The sequence below is a fragment of the Bombus huntii genome, chromosome 12 (assembly GCF_024542735.1).
Source record: "Bombus huntii isolate Logan2020A chromosome 12, iyBomHunt1.1, whole genome shotgun sequence".
In the NCBI taxonomy this organism is placed as follows: domain Eukaryota; kingdom Metazoa; phylum Arthropoda; class Insecta; order Hymenoptera; family Apidae; genus Bombus; species Bombus huntii.
In genome coordinates this window covers 9616735-9635560 of record NC_066249.1, presented here as the reverse complement: position 1 = coordinate 9635560, position 18826 = coordinate 9616735, and the positions used below count along the sequence as shown (strand labels likewise).

Sequence of the window (18826 nt, the reverse complement as noted above, 5' to 3'; positions counted from 1 at the left end):
CTCTGCTCCCCAGCGGCTTAAACCCAAAAATTGTATCATACAACGAAAAATGTAAAGCGCCGACACATAATACAGCATGGCTACGTTGTACCGCCGCGTATCGGTACCTTTGCCTAACATACCATTACAAAAATTCACCGTTTATTGTGAATATGTACCTAAAACTGTATTCTTGGACTCAATAAACTTTAAATCTCCCTCAAAAAAAATGACGGCAGCGCAGTGGTTAGCGCCTTAGGTTACGAACGTTCGGAACCCGGGTTCAAATCCCGGCGACTGGAGTCCGATTTTTATTCCACGCATCTAAATTAGAAGAAAAATAGCAGATCCCATCAGCAACATCTACATAGCCAGCATCTACAATTATATCACGGTCAACACCTACACCTCACGCTTCTCAGTTGGTTGGCAAATGTCAATCTAATTAATCGATGATAGTACAGAATGTTTTGAATGTTCTGTAGATCTTTCAATTCAAAATTCTGTCAGCTCATATTATTTTAATTAAAAAGCAAATGATTATTGCAAAATTATATTCTATTAAAAAGTAAAATATAATATCGCGTCTTTGATTTAAAAAAGCGAAATTTTTACTAATCCGTCGAACGACAAATATCCCCCATCTACTTGACATGATTCGTGCTCCTTATTTCCTTTGCCACCCTCTCTAAGCACCCGTAAACGCGCATTTTAGCGCCGAGTCGTCTCAAAGGCCGTCGAAATCGCATTCGCCTACCGAAATTAAAAACTCGCGTGTATCATCGGCGTCAGAGAAACGAGCAAAAAGAAGGGGTTGGGGAACTTATTTATCCGTTGAGATTCTGTCAAGTTGGGGCCCGTGTATTGACTTCACACTCGATATTTCGCTCTCGTTATTAGCAAGAAATCCGCTGCTCCCTCGTGACCGTTCGCTCGATATCGTTTCTTCGTCGTTGAAACTCGAGCAAGAACCAATGAACGAACGAACAAAAACAACGAGAAAGCAAAATAAAAAAAAAAGACGAAGAGAATAACAAATAAGAACGATAGAGGGGATGAAAGGAAAGGGGTAGCAAGAGAAAGAGAGGGTAAAAATCTGTAAAAGAGCAGCCGTGATAGCGATTTACGACGTTCGCCAACCAGTTCTTGCTTATGATTTCATTCGACCTCGGTTCTCGTAATGCGAGTCCACTGAACAAATCCGTTAATTCCGCCGCAAGATCTCGCGCCTGCAATAACGAGTAAATTTTTCCTTATTCCTTCCCGCCAGCTGAAACCACCTCCCCGTCTCTGTGTTACCGTCTCGCCCGCTGAAATTACCGACTGGCGCGATTATCGATGGAAAAAGAGAGTGGTTCAAGGAGAAAAGAGGAGATGATGGATTTCGTAGGTAAATGAGCAAAAAAGAGGAAAGAAACTGGGAAAAAGCAGGATGAAGGAGAAAATATGTTAAAGCTTGATGTGAGGCGTGGTTTATGAGTTAGAAACCATTGCCATTTTTGCTATAGTACTACAATTTAGAGTATTTAATGTCGAATTATTTTATTGGAAATCTCATGGTTTCTAAAATTTATTTTCATTGTGAAATATCGAAAATATCATATCGTTGGAAATTTCTATTTTTCTTTTCTTTTTTTTTTTTATACCTGCGGGCAGAATTCAGAGATTAAATAGCACACTGCTTAATTAAACATGAGAATTCAGAATTTAAATAATACACTGCTTGGTTACACATCAGAATTCACAGCATAGAATACATAGAGTTTAGAAACAAATATAATAGCACAACAAGTGTAACTAAACAACCATTGTTAGCAATCGCAAGCATTCATCATTCTACGCGATTCTAAATTCAAGCTCGATCCTAAGTCAATAACTGGTCGGTTCTTTGTGTGAATTGACCAGTACACCACGTGCAAATTTGATCAAACCCAAAGTCACGATGTATACATGAAGATCATAATATGAAGACTACACAAGTAGGAAATGATAAGCGAAGTTTCTAACATTTCACTGGAAAACAAAGTTTTAAAATTTAGTACGTTGTCAATCAGTCTTTCGGACCTAATCACACTCGTCAAAATTTTCAAAATACTAATCTTCATCGTATTAGAATATCGAAGATACTAAAATACTGCTTAATACCGTATGATGTTATTATATTGAAAATATTAAAATCGTGTTGTAGAAATATCGTGTTGTATGGAGGTTGTCTATACATCATATTAAAATCCTTCTTACAATCATAAATTAATATTAAAGCAAAAAGATTCAACAAAAATATACTCGTCATAATACATAATATACTCCTCCTTTGATAACTCCTTTTTGCATAATATAGAGCACGAAAAAAAAATCGAGAGAAATAGCAAGTAGAAAGAGAATATGAGAATAGAAGATAGAAAGAAGAGCAAGAGCAGTCACGAAGGAAGGTGCAAAGAAAATCTGATGGAAAGAACGAGTGAAACGAACTTCTAAACTTATGGGATAGAGCAATAGGTGGATAGAGAAAGGAAAAACGAGTTTTATACGGGGAGAAAGAAGGTTTTGGACGAAAACGAAAGGAAAGAAATCGAGAAAACGAGAGAATCTTGAGCCATGGATGGGCATGTACCATTAATTTCCGCGAAGCTGAACTGATCCTTGTTTTCTTCTTTTTCTCCCTCTTTGTTTCACGTTCGTGTCCTCTTACTTCCACCTTGTTCGCTGTCTAGTCGAGGAAAACTTTTATATTGGACAGCGGAATCACGGTGTTAATCTCCAGGAATGGTGGTAGGAATAGCGAGTTTGCATAACGACCGGTTCGTTATGAGATCGGTTTAAGAGGTTGTCGCGAAATCTACAGGCGTGTTCCATGCGTCCTGCTGGAATAAAAAGATTTTATCGTACGAAGTCATCCACTCGATTCTGTCGCGCAAACGATTATTTGAAACGTAATTCTAGACCCGTGAGAACTACTCAAGGATGGTTTTTGCAAATGATTCAGTCAACATCTGTGAGAATAGCACTATAAATAGAAATACAGAAAAGAAAATAAGGATTACAAACACTATCTTTTAATATTTACCTTGGAATTTCTTTAACTCCTTTTAATTTCATTTGTTGTGAAACACATTTCTATGCAAATATTCAGTTAAATATTCCATACGTGCATCGGTGAAACCCAAAAATTTATACGCAAAATATAAAACATAATATTTTTAAATAATATGTGGAGTATGTCAAATATGTATGCATGTATGAGTATCAGAAATGTGAAGAAGCGATGAAAGTTGTTTGACTTCATGGAGGAAAGTTAATAAGATATTTCGATTTTTTTTACACTCTTATCTAAGGAGATTTCAATACCGATGTAACTTCTTTAAATGAAATATACAATATACACTTTTTCTATATACCATTTCCTATATACCGTTCGATGCATTTTTTAATTCTCTACAAAAAGGTATTGGGGTATTATGGACGAAAAATGACTAGTTTAAAAGATACTTTGACTTTAATCTTGTGCAGCTTATCGTAAGAAAGACAAGGAAAGATAATGCAGTGCGTTTATGTTTATATTTTTCAACGCAATGCTGTATAAAAAGAATGTATAATTCCATTTTAGGAAGTTACATTGGCATTTAATCTATCTAAATAATAATGTAAAAAAAGATCGAGAGATCTTATTAAGTTTCCCCCATGAAATCAAAGAACTTTCATCCGAAACATTTTTTGGCACTCCTGATGCTTACAAAAATAATCACATGTACACATTTAAAACGAACGTACTCTATATTTATGTGTAAATGTTATAACGTTTATACGTAATATTGTATGTGACCATATGAATATATTTTCTATTTAATCTGTAAATTTCATGTTGCGCCTAATTTACGGATAATTAGTGTATAGATTTTGTTAAGGAAGTATCGATCGAATCGTGGCATAGAAACATCAATTCCTTGGAAGAGTGTGTTGTTGTCGAAAAAACATTGTGCGATGATACAGGAAAACATTGGACCAGTTTGATATATTGTATCTTCCTGATCTCAGATCACCTGGAGGCTGGAGTCAAGAAAGGATTAACAGCGACAATTGATTTTGTTGTTATCAGAGCAGACAATATTGCGTTAAATACAAGTGGGAATTTAACCTACTTGTGTTGAAAATTATGGATAGTAAATAGATGTTCGGTGTGTAAACAGGGTTTATCATGCAAGCTTATATTGCTGCAAGCAAACTGATTGCTTACCTCATAAACTATACCATATACCGGTAAGTACGCGTACACTCGAGAAGAATATACTCCCCTTTAGTATTTTATAAATTAATAAAAATAATTAATAAAATAAAAATAATGTTATTTTCTAACGATAGTGATTGACGATTATAATTCTTATAACTGAAACTCTTTTCATACACATTTAATATTATATATACTCATTATAAACGATTATACACATATTATTATACTTGTACAATGCTTGCAATTGCTAATTACCTCTTCGAAATATACAGGGTGGTTGGTAACTGGTGGTACAAGCGGAAAGGGGGTAATTCTACGCGAAAAAAGAAGTAGAAAATATGCAATAAAAATTTTTCGTTTTAGGCTTTGTTTTCGAGAAAATCGACTTTGAATTTTCGCTCGGTACGCATGCGGTACGTTATAACGGATCTCACTGTAGATCGTTGTCTCGATGGAAAAATTAAAAAAAATATTAAAAAAAATTTTTTATCCTATATTTTCGACTTCTTTTTTCACGTAGAATCGCCCCCTTTCCGCTTGTACTACCAGTTACCAACCATCCTGTATATAATCCTCTTATTATAATATTTCCACAATGTTGGACCATTTTTTTATACGTTCATTTGAGTTCTAAAAGAGGAAACAATCTCCTCTTCTCGTATCTTACAGTGCACGGAAGTTAGCGCCATATTTAACAATACTCCTAAGCAAAACGTAATTATATATTTTAATTACAGAAAACAACAACAATCTAATAACGAACACAACTCCCAACACAAACATGCACCACACTTTTCAATATCCCAAAAATGAACTTGCAGCATCTCCATCAACCATACCTAAAATACAGATCCTATTTTCCACCTATTTATGATCCAACTCAGCAGCAAACTCCACGCATAAACAAAACAATCCTATTTCTTGCCTATCGCTCTAACTACTTACTTACACTGCATCCAAGGCGCAAAACGTACTCGCGCGCTGGGTGCAGTTGCCCGAAACAAAACATTGTACCATTTCTTACACAACGACATGGTTAAACTTTCAGACGAACCGGTGGTTATGCTCGAGCTTGGGAGCAATCTGAACTTGAGCGCAATCCGCGAGGGTATCGACGTTTATTTCGAGTGCAACATCAAGTCGAATCCGTGGGTTTACAAAGTCTCCTGGCGGCACAACGTAAGTTCAAACCAACCATAATCGCACCCCTTTTCATCTATTAAGTCACCTGATACATTAAAATAAATTAAAATTATTAAAACATCGAATGAAAATAAATTTTAAAATACAAACGCAACGATCTCTTTTACTATACTAAGAAGTCGAAAACAGCAAATCTTGAAATATGTCATTGTTCCTACAAATGGGAAATACACTACCGGCTAAAAACTTGGAATTATCATGTTACGTAGATCTCGACAGACAGAATCACAAAAAGAATCGGTTTATACTTCCGCAATCTTAGAAAACTCTTTGATAGAGTAAAACTCCGTTCGTATGAGTTAGTGAAGGAAGAAATAATTTATATGATTGCAATTCATGTAATAGGAGCCCATTGATTCTCCTCCCACACCTATGATTTTTTATTCATATAATAAAAGTTCACGTTCGAATAAATAAATTCAACCAACGAGAGTTCATTCGATCAGACATTCACTGGATTCGACTAAATGGAGTTCATATGAACGCGTAATCTGCTATAAGTAATCGTATACAATTGAAAATTAAACTAAGTAAACGATAATATTCTTGATAATATGATTGATAAATGTTTCAAATTTATATTAAAATCAACAAGTAATTCAATGTAGAAGAACAATTGAAGAAGTGTCGACTCCAAATCGTTGATCGATAGTATATGTTCTATGTAAGACGACGACGACGACGACGACGACGACGACGACGATGGGAACGGGAGCGATGGAACGCTCGCTAACAGCCGGATAACGAAATTGCGTGGCAGTTCCGGAATCGATAATTTAGAAGCAAGCCTTAATCGAAAGACGAGATAAGGGGGACGGGTTAGCGCAGCTGTGACGCGAAGTTTCTGTTTAAAATTTACATGCTGATACGGGCCGATCGGGAACCAATGTGTAAGCGTTCTTTGAACTAATAGCCAACGTTCCGCATCGGTAAGAAATTTATCGGCGAGCTTCGGGAACCGTTGACGTAACCCTAAGCGCTTCAAGCTTCTCCTTAAATGGAGTGAAGTCTGACGGAGATCATCGTTAATAGGAAGTTCACAGGGGGGAACCGCGGCAAGTGATGTGCACCGATTTTCTTGGGACTTTGATGTTAGGCCAGGCGTTAGATGGTTTGGCTTTAGATTGATAGACCAAGTTCCTGGAGAAATATCTTAAATTTCAAATTTCTCAAGTTTGGCATGTCATGCTACCTTTAGGGTGATACGCAAAGGAATCTTGTTTCATCTATTTTAAGATACATATTATATTATCGTTAAGGAATGAAAGATGATTAATAATTAAAGATAATAGACATAAATTAAAGAAAGAATAGTAATGATTAGAATTCATTTCCAGAGTCAAATGAATTTTTTCTTTTTTTTACATTTTTCTTCTTCGGTTTTAAGTTGTGTTTGAATTCGATCTTTGTAACTAACAAGTACATGATAGATATATGTAAATATAGATTAAAGATGATAGGTTATTAGCAAGAAGAAATTAAAATTTATTTGTCGATTTAAAGAAAATTCTTCCCTTTTGTAGCTAATATAAATTGTTTTCTGTATTACTTGAATTCAACTTTTGTATTATTCATTGTATCAAACGAACCTTAAGTAATTACATGGCTGAAACTAGTAACAAATTAATAATAAAAGCTATTGAAATAAGTGGCAATGCCATCCCACTTTATTCGCCAATTACTTCGCTTAAGCAGAATCGCAGAATTAACAGAAACAAAAATAGAACGATGTAGCTTTCATTTCGACGTAGAATTTACTGCACAAATTTTGTAGTATAGAAAGCATAGAATAAATAAGCTTTCTACATAAATTAGTAGGTACCTTATAACACGCATTACTATTTATATTAATTATCAAGTTTGTAAAGAGAGATTATATCGACTAATTACAAATATAAATTCGTGCATACCAAATAAACTTTGTACATACATTAACTAATAATCCATAACTCTACACTAATTATCAGAAATTTGACAGAGATTGCATAGATTAATTACAAATACCAATTTCTACAAAATAAATATGCTTTCTATGTAAATTAACCAACAACTATATTACTATATTATTTACCTCGATTATCAAGAAATATTAATCGAAACGTCGCTTTTGCAATATAAGATCTATGTGGCTGGAAACTTTTCCATGCATAATGTATATAATTAAATGATCCAACAAATAAAATATTTTATTTACTATTTAACAAAATTTCATGAATTTCGGTGCGTAATTGTACGTGGCTGCGTGGTAATACTTCGTAAATCTATTGAAACTACTATGAACAAAATGACAAAATCAAAATTAAAAGATTAGTCACTCTCTGGTCGTTTATTCAATAAAATATTTGATCTGTCATGTAACAAAGCTGTATTAATATCGGTACATAATTATACGTGGTTCTGTGATAAAACTTCATCAGGCTATTGGAAGTTCTACGAATGAAATAACTGAGGGAAGTCAATTGTTGTTCGCGACCGATCCGATGAACCAACGATGTGGGACGTGATTGGTATTGAGCTATGGCAATCACAGCGAGAGATTTGTTTAATCATTAGTTGTACCAATGAACGGGTTTCCTATTCAATATTAATCTGTTTGATATTGACGCGTTCAATCTACCGCGGATCACTGATTGGTTACATAGATGCGATATCCCATTTACGATTAACTCAAAAATATTCTTCCAGCATCTCTTAATTGACAAAATTTCCATTTACTATTAGCTTTCGAAAAATATTCTATTAAGAGAAAAAAAATGCAAAAAAGAACGTAAACCGTTCCTGATTTCTTACGCTTTTCTCGCAAGCCGTCATTATTAATTCCGTTTGCGTTTTAAGGCGAATGCATTCTGACAGTACATCTCACCCGTTCTTTAACGCGCCTTTACGTTTCATAGCCCCAGTCTCTCCAATAAGAGAATCGTATATTTTGCATTACTACGTTCCATTGTGAATATTTTAGCCAGCGAAGTGTAACTTTACTCTTTCGCCAGCGCAGAACAACTCCACAGTCCTTAGACGGAAAGTAGGAAATAATTTCAACTACTTCGTTAATATCATTTTTTCGCACAGTTGTTAAAAAGAAAAAATTTTAATTAACTTCATGACGTTCGATTATTCTTATTTTAACCGTCGAAATAAATAATGTATGTATGTGATTACAGTAGAACCTCAATTATCCGACGTGATACGTGAAAATCATAGAAAACATTTTAATAATATTACGTTGTACGTGTATTTAAGTTTGATTAATTATTTAATCAGTTGAAAGTTTGGTTAACCGCTTTCACAATACCTGACTATTTACGCTTTTATACACTTTGTGTTAAAAATTTCATGATAAAAATGAAGTTGTAGTAAAGTTTAGAACATTTCGAATAATACAACCTTAGACAGGACTCTAATAACAGAGACTCCATTGTACTTCGAAGTAAATCTACCTATTCGCAGAATTGATAATTCTTAGCCGCGGTTAGGTCAATTGCGACGAAGGCAAACCATAGACAGCAGACAAGCGACGAGGGCTTCGGGGTTTTCAGTTATAGGGTAACACTGCTGCGTGCGGATCTGGACCAGCTCAAATTATATTCCTACTTGTACTTACACTTCTATATTAAAATATCTTTTCTACCTTACAATTTATCCACGCGTTTCTCTGTTTATACATCTAATAACCTCAACAATCTGCTTAACGCTTTTGTCGAAAGTTCTAAACTTTAACAACTGACAGATTTTACGATTTTATTATATCGTTTCTGTTTACTGCATGCCTCTGTCCCGTAGAGGGATTAGTAAGGTTTATTTTAAACGAATACGAAGGCTCTCCCGTGGTATATTGCATTGTACTGCATTATGTTGATCCGAGTTCCATAAATATTTCTTCGAGCGCCTTTAGATCTCGATGTCATTCTAGTCAAGAGGACATCAGGCGCCTTTGTCGATTCTTCGTTTGATTCGAGAACGACCACCGGTACGGAAGATCTCCGCCACTGGTGCCAATGTGTTTTGAGGAAATTCAAAGGAGATTTCCGACGCTCGAAAAAGGAGAACGTAATACATCGGTTGGCACGGTTGAGAAATTGAAAAACTGTCAGCAGCCTTCGCCTTATTTTTTCCCCTCCCTTTCTCTAGTCATCCTTTCTAATTTTTTCGGCAAATTTATGCATGGAATGGTATCTATCGATCTGCACGCGCATCAAGTTCACGTAAAACTATCAATCATCGTGAACGGTTCACTTCGAAATTACCCTCACCGTCTGCCGAAGTGAGCTGGACGAGGAAACAAATACACGTATATGTTGCTCGCGTAACCTCAATTTGCATAAGAAAATCACAGGACAAAAGCATGATGAGCACAGTTTCGTTGATTTCCTGATTTTGATGTTATTTAATAGAACAGAAGAAAAGGACGGTTTTGCTGGACTTTTAAATTTCCCGTAAATTCATAAACATTCCACTCTATCTCCGAAAAGTATACTTCCTCCGATATCTGATCAGATAACATTTCTATTCATAGTCAATTAAGACAATAATTACAATAGGAATGAACTTAGAGAACTATACATAAACTAGATTTCTAGGCAGTGTGCCGTACACGAAACATTTTAACGACCCATCGTCTTTATTGTTCTTCGTCATCGTCGTTTGTCGAAAAGTTAGATGTACTTCCGATCTATGATGGGATATAGTGATCACGATTTTATATCGACAGGGCAATCCGCTGTATCATAATCCAGCGACAGGAACCATAATCAGTAATCAAAGCCTAGTATTGCAAAGCGTAACACGAAGCAGAGCTGGGATCTACACGTGTATTGGCAGCAACCAAGAAGGCGACGGAGAGAGCAATCCTCTGAATCTGGACATCAAATGTGAGTATATTGGCAATTCAGCTTGGTAATTCTAACTAACGCAAGATGTAAATAGATATAGGTACGGTTCTCTTATGAAGACTGAAATATTGCATAGAATTTGGAATCGTCGATTTAAATGGTTATAATATACACTTTATACTTGCATTTATTCTAATTATAAATTCGAATATAATTACATGTATTCTAATTACAAAATTACGAATAAATCGAACTAGGAAGAAAATAAAAATAATAAATTCTCAAATTCGTCACGAATGGAATTTTTGTTTACTTACGAAAAAATAATTAATACTATAGCTTCGAATTTGGCTCTAAAATTTTTGGATTAATAAGTGTGAAAGATACGCTACTGATCAAAAGTATTCGTAACGCTTGCTTATTCTCTATAAAATATATTTGAATAACAAAATTGCAGATGATGTAAATTATTAGCGATACAAGTATTACTATTGACTATTGGATAAAATGGTTGTATAGAAATGGCTGTCTCATCGCCCATCTTCACGCAACATTCCCTAAAAACACAGGAAAAAATGACATGATAATGAAAAGACGTAGAGGAAGTTCCAATTTTTTTTTAATTTCACAGGGAATACGTCCGTTGCAACTTTGTTCCATTAAAAGTTTGTACCGTGATGTCACAAGCAAATATTACCACGACCCGATCTTCGCAAAAAAATTTAATCAAACCGGAAGAAAAATTTTACAAAAAGGACACAAAGCAGTTACACGGTATAAAAATACAATTTTTAGAAAAACCGTAAACGTTCTTTTCCAGAAAGCAATTATTAGTTGTATAAATTTAATTATTTAGATAGTCCCGCCAATAGTGAAATATTTTTAGACGATTTAGAGTTTTTCATAAAACAAATATTCATTCGAGCAACTGAAGTGAACTTCAAAGATAAAATATTTAACTGTATTAGTTACATATTTAAACTTTAAAAACGCTTAAAATTACATCTATTAAAAATAACTCACACGAGTATCTGTTATCCTTAAATAATATGAAACTATGTTGGTATTGAATATTTACCAAAACCTTCAATTTGGTAAAGAAAAAAAAATTTATAGAAATGTAATATATAGATATATTCTCTTATTTAAAACTAATTACCAGTATTGAATATTACAAATATTAAATAGTTTCTAGAAAAATCAAGTATCTTTGAACGTTAAAGGATACTGCATAAATATTCTATTGTAGTATGAAAGATTGATGAAATGAAAAATCCTCAACAAATACTTATCGCATTTTTCTTTAAATAACAGCTTTCGACATTAAAGATTACGGCCATTAAATAATTCCCACATTCACAGAGGAATATTTTTAAACGTTATATAACACTGCATAAATAAAATATTTATCAAAATAAATCACGTAAAACCTGAAGAAGAAACAGCAAATAATATCCAACGTATCCTTCTTGAAATAATTATTAAATATTACAATCACTAAAGAACATCTATACAGTCCACAATGAAACGAAACATTTATAGATAGAGTTGAAACGAGATCTGAAAAGCGAAAAGGCATTCGAATAACGCATCTAGCCCAGAACCTGCTATTTCCTCCGGCTGGTTGCAGAAATATGTAGAAAGTATGATTCGCTGCGTTCTGTGAAGCGATATTATGTACAATGAACGAAGAGATTGTTGCGATTCCAGCTTTGTGGATTTATACCAATTCGAATAAAGAGAGAAGTGGATTGTAAGATGGGTCGGAGGGAGGGGGGGGGGGGGAGGAAGGAAAGAGAAAAGCAGTTGAAAGAGGACATAAAAGGTGGTGTACTGACGTGGCCACTAATAGCGTTAAAGGAAACCGTCTCGTAGCAACATGCTTTTGTGACATAATGATACATTTAGGTAGATGTGTACAAAGCTAAAATCCAGCGTCTATCACGGATGTAGTAATACAATGCAATGTCGCACTAAATGCAATATAGTCCCATTTTTACGTTAACAAAGTCTACCATTCTCTATTAACAAGGTCTACGCTCCTTCTGGGTTTTCGATACATCATTACTTCCGTTTTTGCCATATAAATAAAATATTGTGCCATATTTCCTCCATATTACGGAGTCTGGTTATTAATTTTATTTTGGATACACAAAAAGTATTATCTCTATCGTCTTTGTAATATCAGGGAGATCCGGTCTTGCAAAATTTAAAATAACTATCGTACATCATACGTGTATGTTAGCATTTTTAAATAATAAAAATGCTACTATTATACGTAACATTACATACTTATTTCTAACAAAAGGGTTTTCAGTGGAAAAGAAACAACACAAGAAGTTACCGTTTAATGTGTTACTTTTAAAAGCTACAATAGTTGTTTGTGACTTTATTTTTGAAAAGCTATGGTCTAGCAATTTAAGAAACAAAAAAATATATTAGATAAAGAAAATGTGAAAAAACTGTTACAGTAATAAAGAAAACATAGAAAAGAATAGAATATATAGTAGTAAAGAAAGCGAAGGAGCCAAGAAAGGAATTATGGTAGCAAGGAAACGATAAAAGAAAGTTAGAAGAAATAGCAACAATAGTGTAAATTCGACCAATCGCGGGGAGACGTACTCGCGAGGAGAGTCGTCAACGGGGGTCGTAAATCCCCGTTACGATTATAACAATCGACACCACGAATTGATCGATCCCCTGATTTCTGTTGAGATAATGAGGGGTGATTGAGTTGGTATAACACTGGGATTCACAGTATTATAAAGTATATATTTCCAAGCACTTAGTTACAAAAGATTTGCGTGAAGTATGCGACTCTCGCGCTATGTGTAGACTGCCGCGTTAGGCGTTAGTTGGTAGACCGTCGCGTTAGGCGTTAGGTGGTAGACTGTTTGTCGCTCTTTTGTTTAATACGGAAGAAAGTTCGGTGTGGGTGTGCCCCTGTGCCTAAAGAACGCGGATTCGTTGGTCCCACTTTCGTTAGGAAAAGTGAGGGTAACGAACCGCGGTGTCGATTGGTCATGCTGCACTACTGCTCGAAGGGATGAGTAGGGAGTCTTCTACCATCGTGGTGCGTAAATGACTGTGTGTATGAGAAAACCTAGCCTGTTTTATTACAGGGCTATTCGGGTTTTCCTAATGGGTGCATACCCGCTTTCTCCGTGTTTTAAAGGCGACTAATAAACCCAAGGACACCTCTAAAACCGACTGTGTTTCGAGCATATTTTTAGGCTTGCAATTCTTCAAGACAATCGGATTGAAGACATATGGCGAAACAATGCAGGAAAGTGAAAGTTATGGTGGGTCCTTAGGTTTATTGAGGGTCGAAGTGCCGTTACGCAGGTCGGTTGTTGTCCGGTCGCGCGGGCTGGCGAGCAGATGTTTTAGGCGTCGTAACAAATAGAAACAAGTAACACAATAAAATCGAGAAGCCACAAGGAAAAATGAAGTTTCACAAGGTGAAAATAGGCAGATTTCAAAATGCTCTCGAACGGAGAAAATGTGGAATTTCAACTTTCTAGAATCTTTTGGGATTCTAAGCGACATATGTCCTGTTATGACCGTTCGCGGAGAGACGCGGTCGCGAGGAAAACGCGTCAGCGAGAGGCGTAAATTCTCGCTACGATTCGGTGAATCGACGCCGCGAAGTAGTCGTTCCCCTGTTTCGGTTAGGATAACAGAGGTGGTTGAATGAATATGACACAGTAGTAAGTTATATTTCACCGTTTATTCCACAACTTATAACGAGGATAGTTACGCTGGTGCGTATGTACGAGATGAGTGAGTGACTGATCTGCGGGTGTGTATACCCGCTCGAAGGATGTTGACCGTTCGAAGGATGTAAAATCAGTACTGTCTTGGGAGACGATGATGTGTCGGAGGAAAGCTAAGGATGGGTGTGTCTAGCGCACGGGACCATCGGATTTGTTCGTGACGATTTGAGTTAGGAGAGTGAGGGAGTAGGCTTCGTCGTTAATTGGTTAGACGAAAGGTCTTAACCGCCCTCGAGAGAAAGTGGTTAGTGGGAGGAAAGTTGCAGCGTACGTGAGAAAAACTAACTTCCCCTTTTTCGCCGTGGTAGACAATAGTCTCTAGAAATTCCTCGGAAACAGATGTTTGTTTCGTTTGAAGGACCTTTTCTAGGAAATCTGTGAAATTTATGGAAGGTCCTTGAAACTATGGAGGATACGCTGCGAGTATCCGAAGACATCTGGTTGCCATATTGCCTGCGGTGTGTGGCCTCGGCTAGGTAGAGTGTTACGCGACGTAACATGTCCAAAATTGAAGAATGCCAGTTTTAGGTGAAATGAAATCGAATTACGAAATTGATGATGCGAAAATATCATACAATAATACACGTATTGCACGTAGTCGATAACGTATACAAATGCAGAATAAAATTACTAAAACTTTATATATGAATAATGGATATTATCCATTTTGCCATAGTTAAAATAAAAACAGAAAGTTTCACACAAAATTTTAACACAGACTAAACACTATTTAAATATAATTTCTTCAGTAAACACGCTGCAACGAAAAATCTCACCACCAATTTATATATTATTAGGCAAGAGATTAAGTTAACCATGAATTTATTTTGCAATATGCAGTTTGCTTGGTAACGTATATAGCGCATATATTATTAAAAATTTCATACCGACGAAATTATATATTTTCTAAATGTAATATAACAAAAATAACCGAAAAAAATTTACCAAAGAATGAACACTTTAAATATTATCTTTTTAATACACATACTATAACAGACACTCTCGACGTTAATTTATTCTGTATTATCAAACGAACGATTAAGTTAACGGCAAACTGATTTTTAAAAACGAACAACGATTCGATCAACAGATATTTGAGAGAATTTTCTTTGTTGAAGTTCTTCGGTGACACAGTCCGCGTAACACGAAAGATAGGAGTGCACTTTCCCTGATTTCAACTGCGTCGACTAAGATTTTATCACATCCACTCCCGGGGATCGAATCATGGCGGTCCAATCCAACGTCGATTCTGCTTTCAATTTACAGCACTCCAATTTCAAATTTTCGCTGCGGCAAGAACGTAGAAGTCTGCTAGCTTGTCCATTCGAGAAGGAGCTTCGAAAAGAAAGTCAGGATACATTTACCCCCCCCCCCCCCATTTTATCCGCGTTCATTTCGATTTTTGTCTAATCTATTTTGTTTTAATACAGCAGTAATTCTATTCCGCTTTATTTTACTATAAATGCGATAGCTTTTTCAATCTCTATTTTTTTACGATAATTCGAAATAACATGGAATAATCTGATTTTGCAAAATTCCTCGGATATACCATCGATTTCGTCCATTTATAAGATTGAAACTTCCAACTTTCTTAAACTATTAGAATACAGAAAATGTGGTTTAGGCTTGTTTTTATGCGGTAAGAATCTACTTCGAATTTTTGGTCAATAAATGATGACTTTTAATCTCTATTTCTACAATAATTTAAGAAGACATAAGATAGTCTCCTTGTACAATATTTTTCAAGTATAGTATCGATCTAGTTGTCCATCTACAAGGTTGGAACTTAGAACTTCCTGACTCTCGGAATGCAGAAAATTAGTAAATTCCGACGTCAAAGTTCGTGCTCCACGGAAGAAAGGCCAAAGTATTTATCCTAATTTCGTCTGTGCCAACTTTGGTCTCGTCGTGTCCACTTCGTAAACCGAACCGTCTTTTCTTCATTTGCCTTAGATTTACTTTAAACTTACTTTGTTCCAAAACTTCGTTCCAAAATCGAACTTCTCTAGATATTCAACGTTTTATCAAATTTCAGCTTAACTACTCTTGACGTTCGTTCACCCAGATGAAACGAAATTTGAAACCGTCTCTAACGATTTTCAGATTAAATTACAGGGTTTATTTTTTATGCACGAGGGAGTCCGTTCAAGCCCTGCGGCGAGATCGATCTTTAACTTCTTAGGTACAGTTAAATTTTGTGCGGGGCTATTTTTCTGCATAACAGAGTTTGACACGAATTGCACGTAAACGATACAGAACTGCAATGTGTGACGGATAATGCTGTTCTCTACGCAAGCACATTGGAATGAAGTTTTAGATTATAATTTTTCTTAAAGATATGATGCATATATTTTAACTTTAATAATTTACTTTAATAATTAATAATACAATTGAGTGTGATATATTTTAAAGCATGGTATGACACATAGACCCACGTCACAATTTTCACTCATAGCGCGATAGTGTTTTTCAAATTGTACTTCGTTATTTATTTTGAAGCGACATCTTGAGGTTGAAGATTCTACGAATGGGCATGTTAAAAAGAGCATCTAATAATGGTATATTTATTTTAACGAAAAGCAACAATTGATATCTGACACTGGCGTATCAAAAACAAAGACTATATATTCTGTCTGTGTATTGTTGACATTATTATAATACATTGTGAAGGCAAAAAAGTGTACAGCAAGACAAATGAAAAAGATCATTTAGTTCAAACGGTGAGCGAGCAAATGAGTCAGTAGAGCGAGCTACTATAGCGGTGCGTCGTAATATAAGATGACATCCGCAAAAGCCACTATAGCGCATCGTATCTAAGAGGTTAAAAAGAATTTCAAAAGTCAAGGGACTCGTCCATCTAGCAAATATAAAAATTAGAATTATCTAAGAGATAGGTGAAATTTGATTTGTAAGAAGAACGAGTCTATCAAAATTTTGCTTCTAGCCCAATCTTTTAAAAGAATTTCAAAAGTCAAACAACTCATCAGTTTAGTTTATACAAAAATTAGAAACAGAAAACTTCTCAATGGATCTAACATTTTCTATTAAAGATTCTCTTTGATCCTCCTGTATATACAACTTCAAACCCCCAAATTTTTTTTCAGTGATATGAATGATTATTTAAATAACGTCGTCGGAAAAAGACGCGCAATCTCTACATAACATTTTGTAAAGATCAAACGTTGTAGTATATTTCAATCTACTGCCTCCAGAGAAAATATACAAAATTTGCGTGACAGTCAACGCGTGTCAAAATAAATAACCGCATACATAGCGAACGTGATTAAACCGATCGCGAAATCGGCTAAGCCATTTCACCGTCTACTACTGCGCGTTGGCGCGAACAATTGATCGCCCCCCCCCCCCCCCTGCCTGTCGTTCAATTTCCTGTGCATAGGTTATGGTGGTAGCCTCTACAGTCGTAATCCTGTGTCTCAAGTCCCGTTCTAACCTACGAGCGAATGACAGTCGGTCTCACCTCGCGTGTCCATATGGTCAGCCAGGCAAATCGGTGTGTAATGGCCTTAACGCCGGCGAACTGCCACGGCTAATCCGTTGGACTGCGCGTCGACCGCCTGGTACACGCTTACAAATGCGGCCCTCCATATCGACGAGCTACCGTCTGACACATGCCGGAATTCACCAGGCCAGGTCCGTGTTCTCGTGCACGATGCCATGTCCGCCGGGTTAAACGGCCCGTCTGAGGCAGTTAAAGGCGACTGCCGCGGTGTTTGATGAGATTCGAATCGTGCGCGGCCGGTCGCACACGCACGCATACTCCTATACACGTGGAACGCAGCACGGATCGTGTGGAATTATGCGCGTGTGTGCCACGTGGTCTCCCAATAGCCAGAGCCCGGAAGCGGCAGGAGGATCTGCGCGTCCGTGATGGAGGAGAATGGGATGCCCTGCCCGCTTGGGACGCTGCGTTTCATGCAGTTCGGTATGGTGTCACGAGATTTTGCTGTTCACGTCATTTTGTAGTCGTGGGGTCGAGGATAGAGTTAAGTTTTTGGAGTTTGAGGTTGTGAGAGAAAATCAGAGGTAGCTGATGAACAGACCGTAGAGTTTTATGAATTTATACATAAGGGTAATATTAAAAAACGGTCATTTTTGGACATTCTTGCGAGCGAAAAATTCTTGCAGGACATTCAAGCGGATTCCTCAAGGAACAATATATGTTAGTAGCGTTTATCCGAAATGTGATGGGAAAATTGAGAAACAAGACTGCAGAGATGAAAAAATAGCAGCGGTCGAACTCATCCACGTGTTACATTTATCTTCATTTCTTGCAAATTTTGATCCACCTACGGAATAACTATTCATGTTATTGAACATAATAACTCTCCGGAAATTTTGGTGGTAAATTAATTGAAATCTAAAATCTGGTGAATCTGAAGTACCACCAGATTGTTGCTACGTGAAAACAATAGCCAAAAATGATTTTCTGGTACTTCGGATTTGCTGGATTTCAAACTTCGATTGATTTATCAGCAGAATTTTCAAAGAATTATTTCGCAGTATGAAGAATGAAGATCAACTGTAACGTATGGATAAGTTTCAACGCTGCCTCTTTTTGCTCTAATATTTTTCAACTTTCTCTTGAGATCCTCTGAAATGGCCTACACGAATTTTTCGTTCACAAGGAAGACCAAAATTGGACATTTCTTAACATCCGCATTTAAAATTGCAAACATGCACAAAAAAGATATATGAAATATTTGGGGCATAATAAAATGCCTGGTGTCATTCTTTTCCAAATTTATCTGTATTCAATGGACAAGTGTTCGATTTTCGATTATTTACTTTGC

The 18826-nt window shown here is 36.1% G+C and overlaps 1 protein-coding gene across 7 annotated transcripts in view; it reads left to right on the top strand.

The window, feature by feature from the left end:
- The window catches only part of LOC126872192 (hemicentin-2-like), a 548719-nt gene that overhangs the window by 468955 nt on the left and 60938 nt on the right, over positions 1–18826 (top strand). For all 7 annotated transcript variants that reach the window (XM_050631835.1, XM_050631841.1, XM_050631836.1 and 4 more), the window contains 2 exons: positions 5256–5386; positions 10119–10278. In XM_050631835.1, the coding sequence (XP_050487792.1) occupies positions 5256–5386; positions 10119–10278 (291 nt within the window). The remainder of the gene's footprint in view (positions 1–5255; positions 5387–10118; positions 10279–18826) is intronic.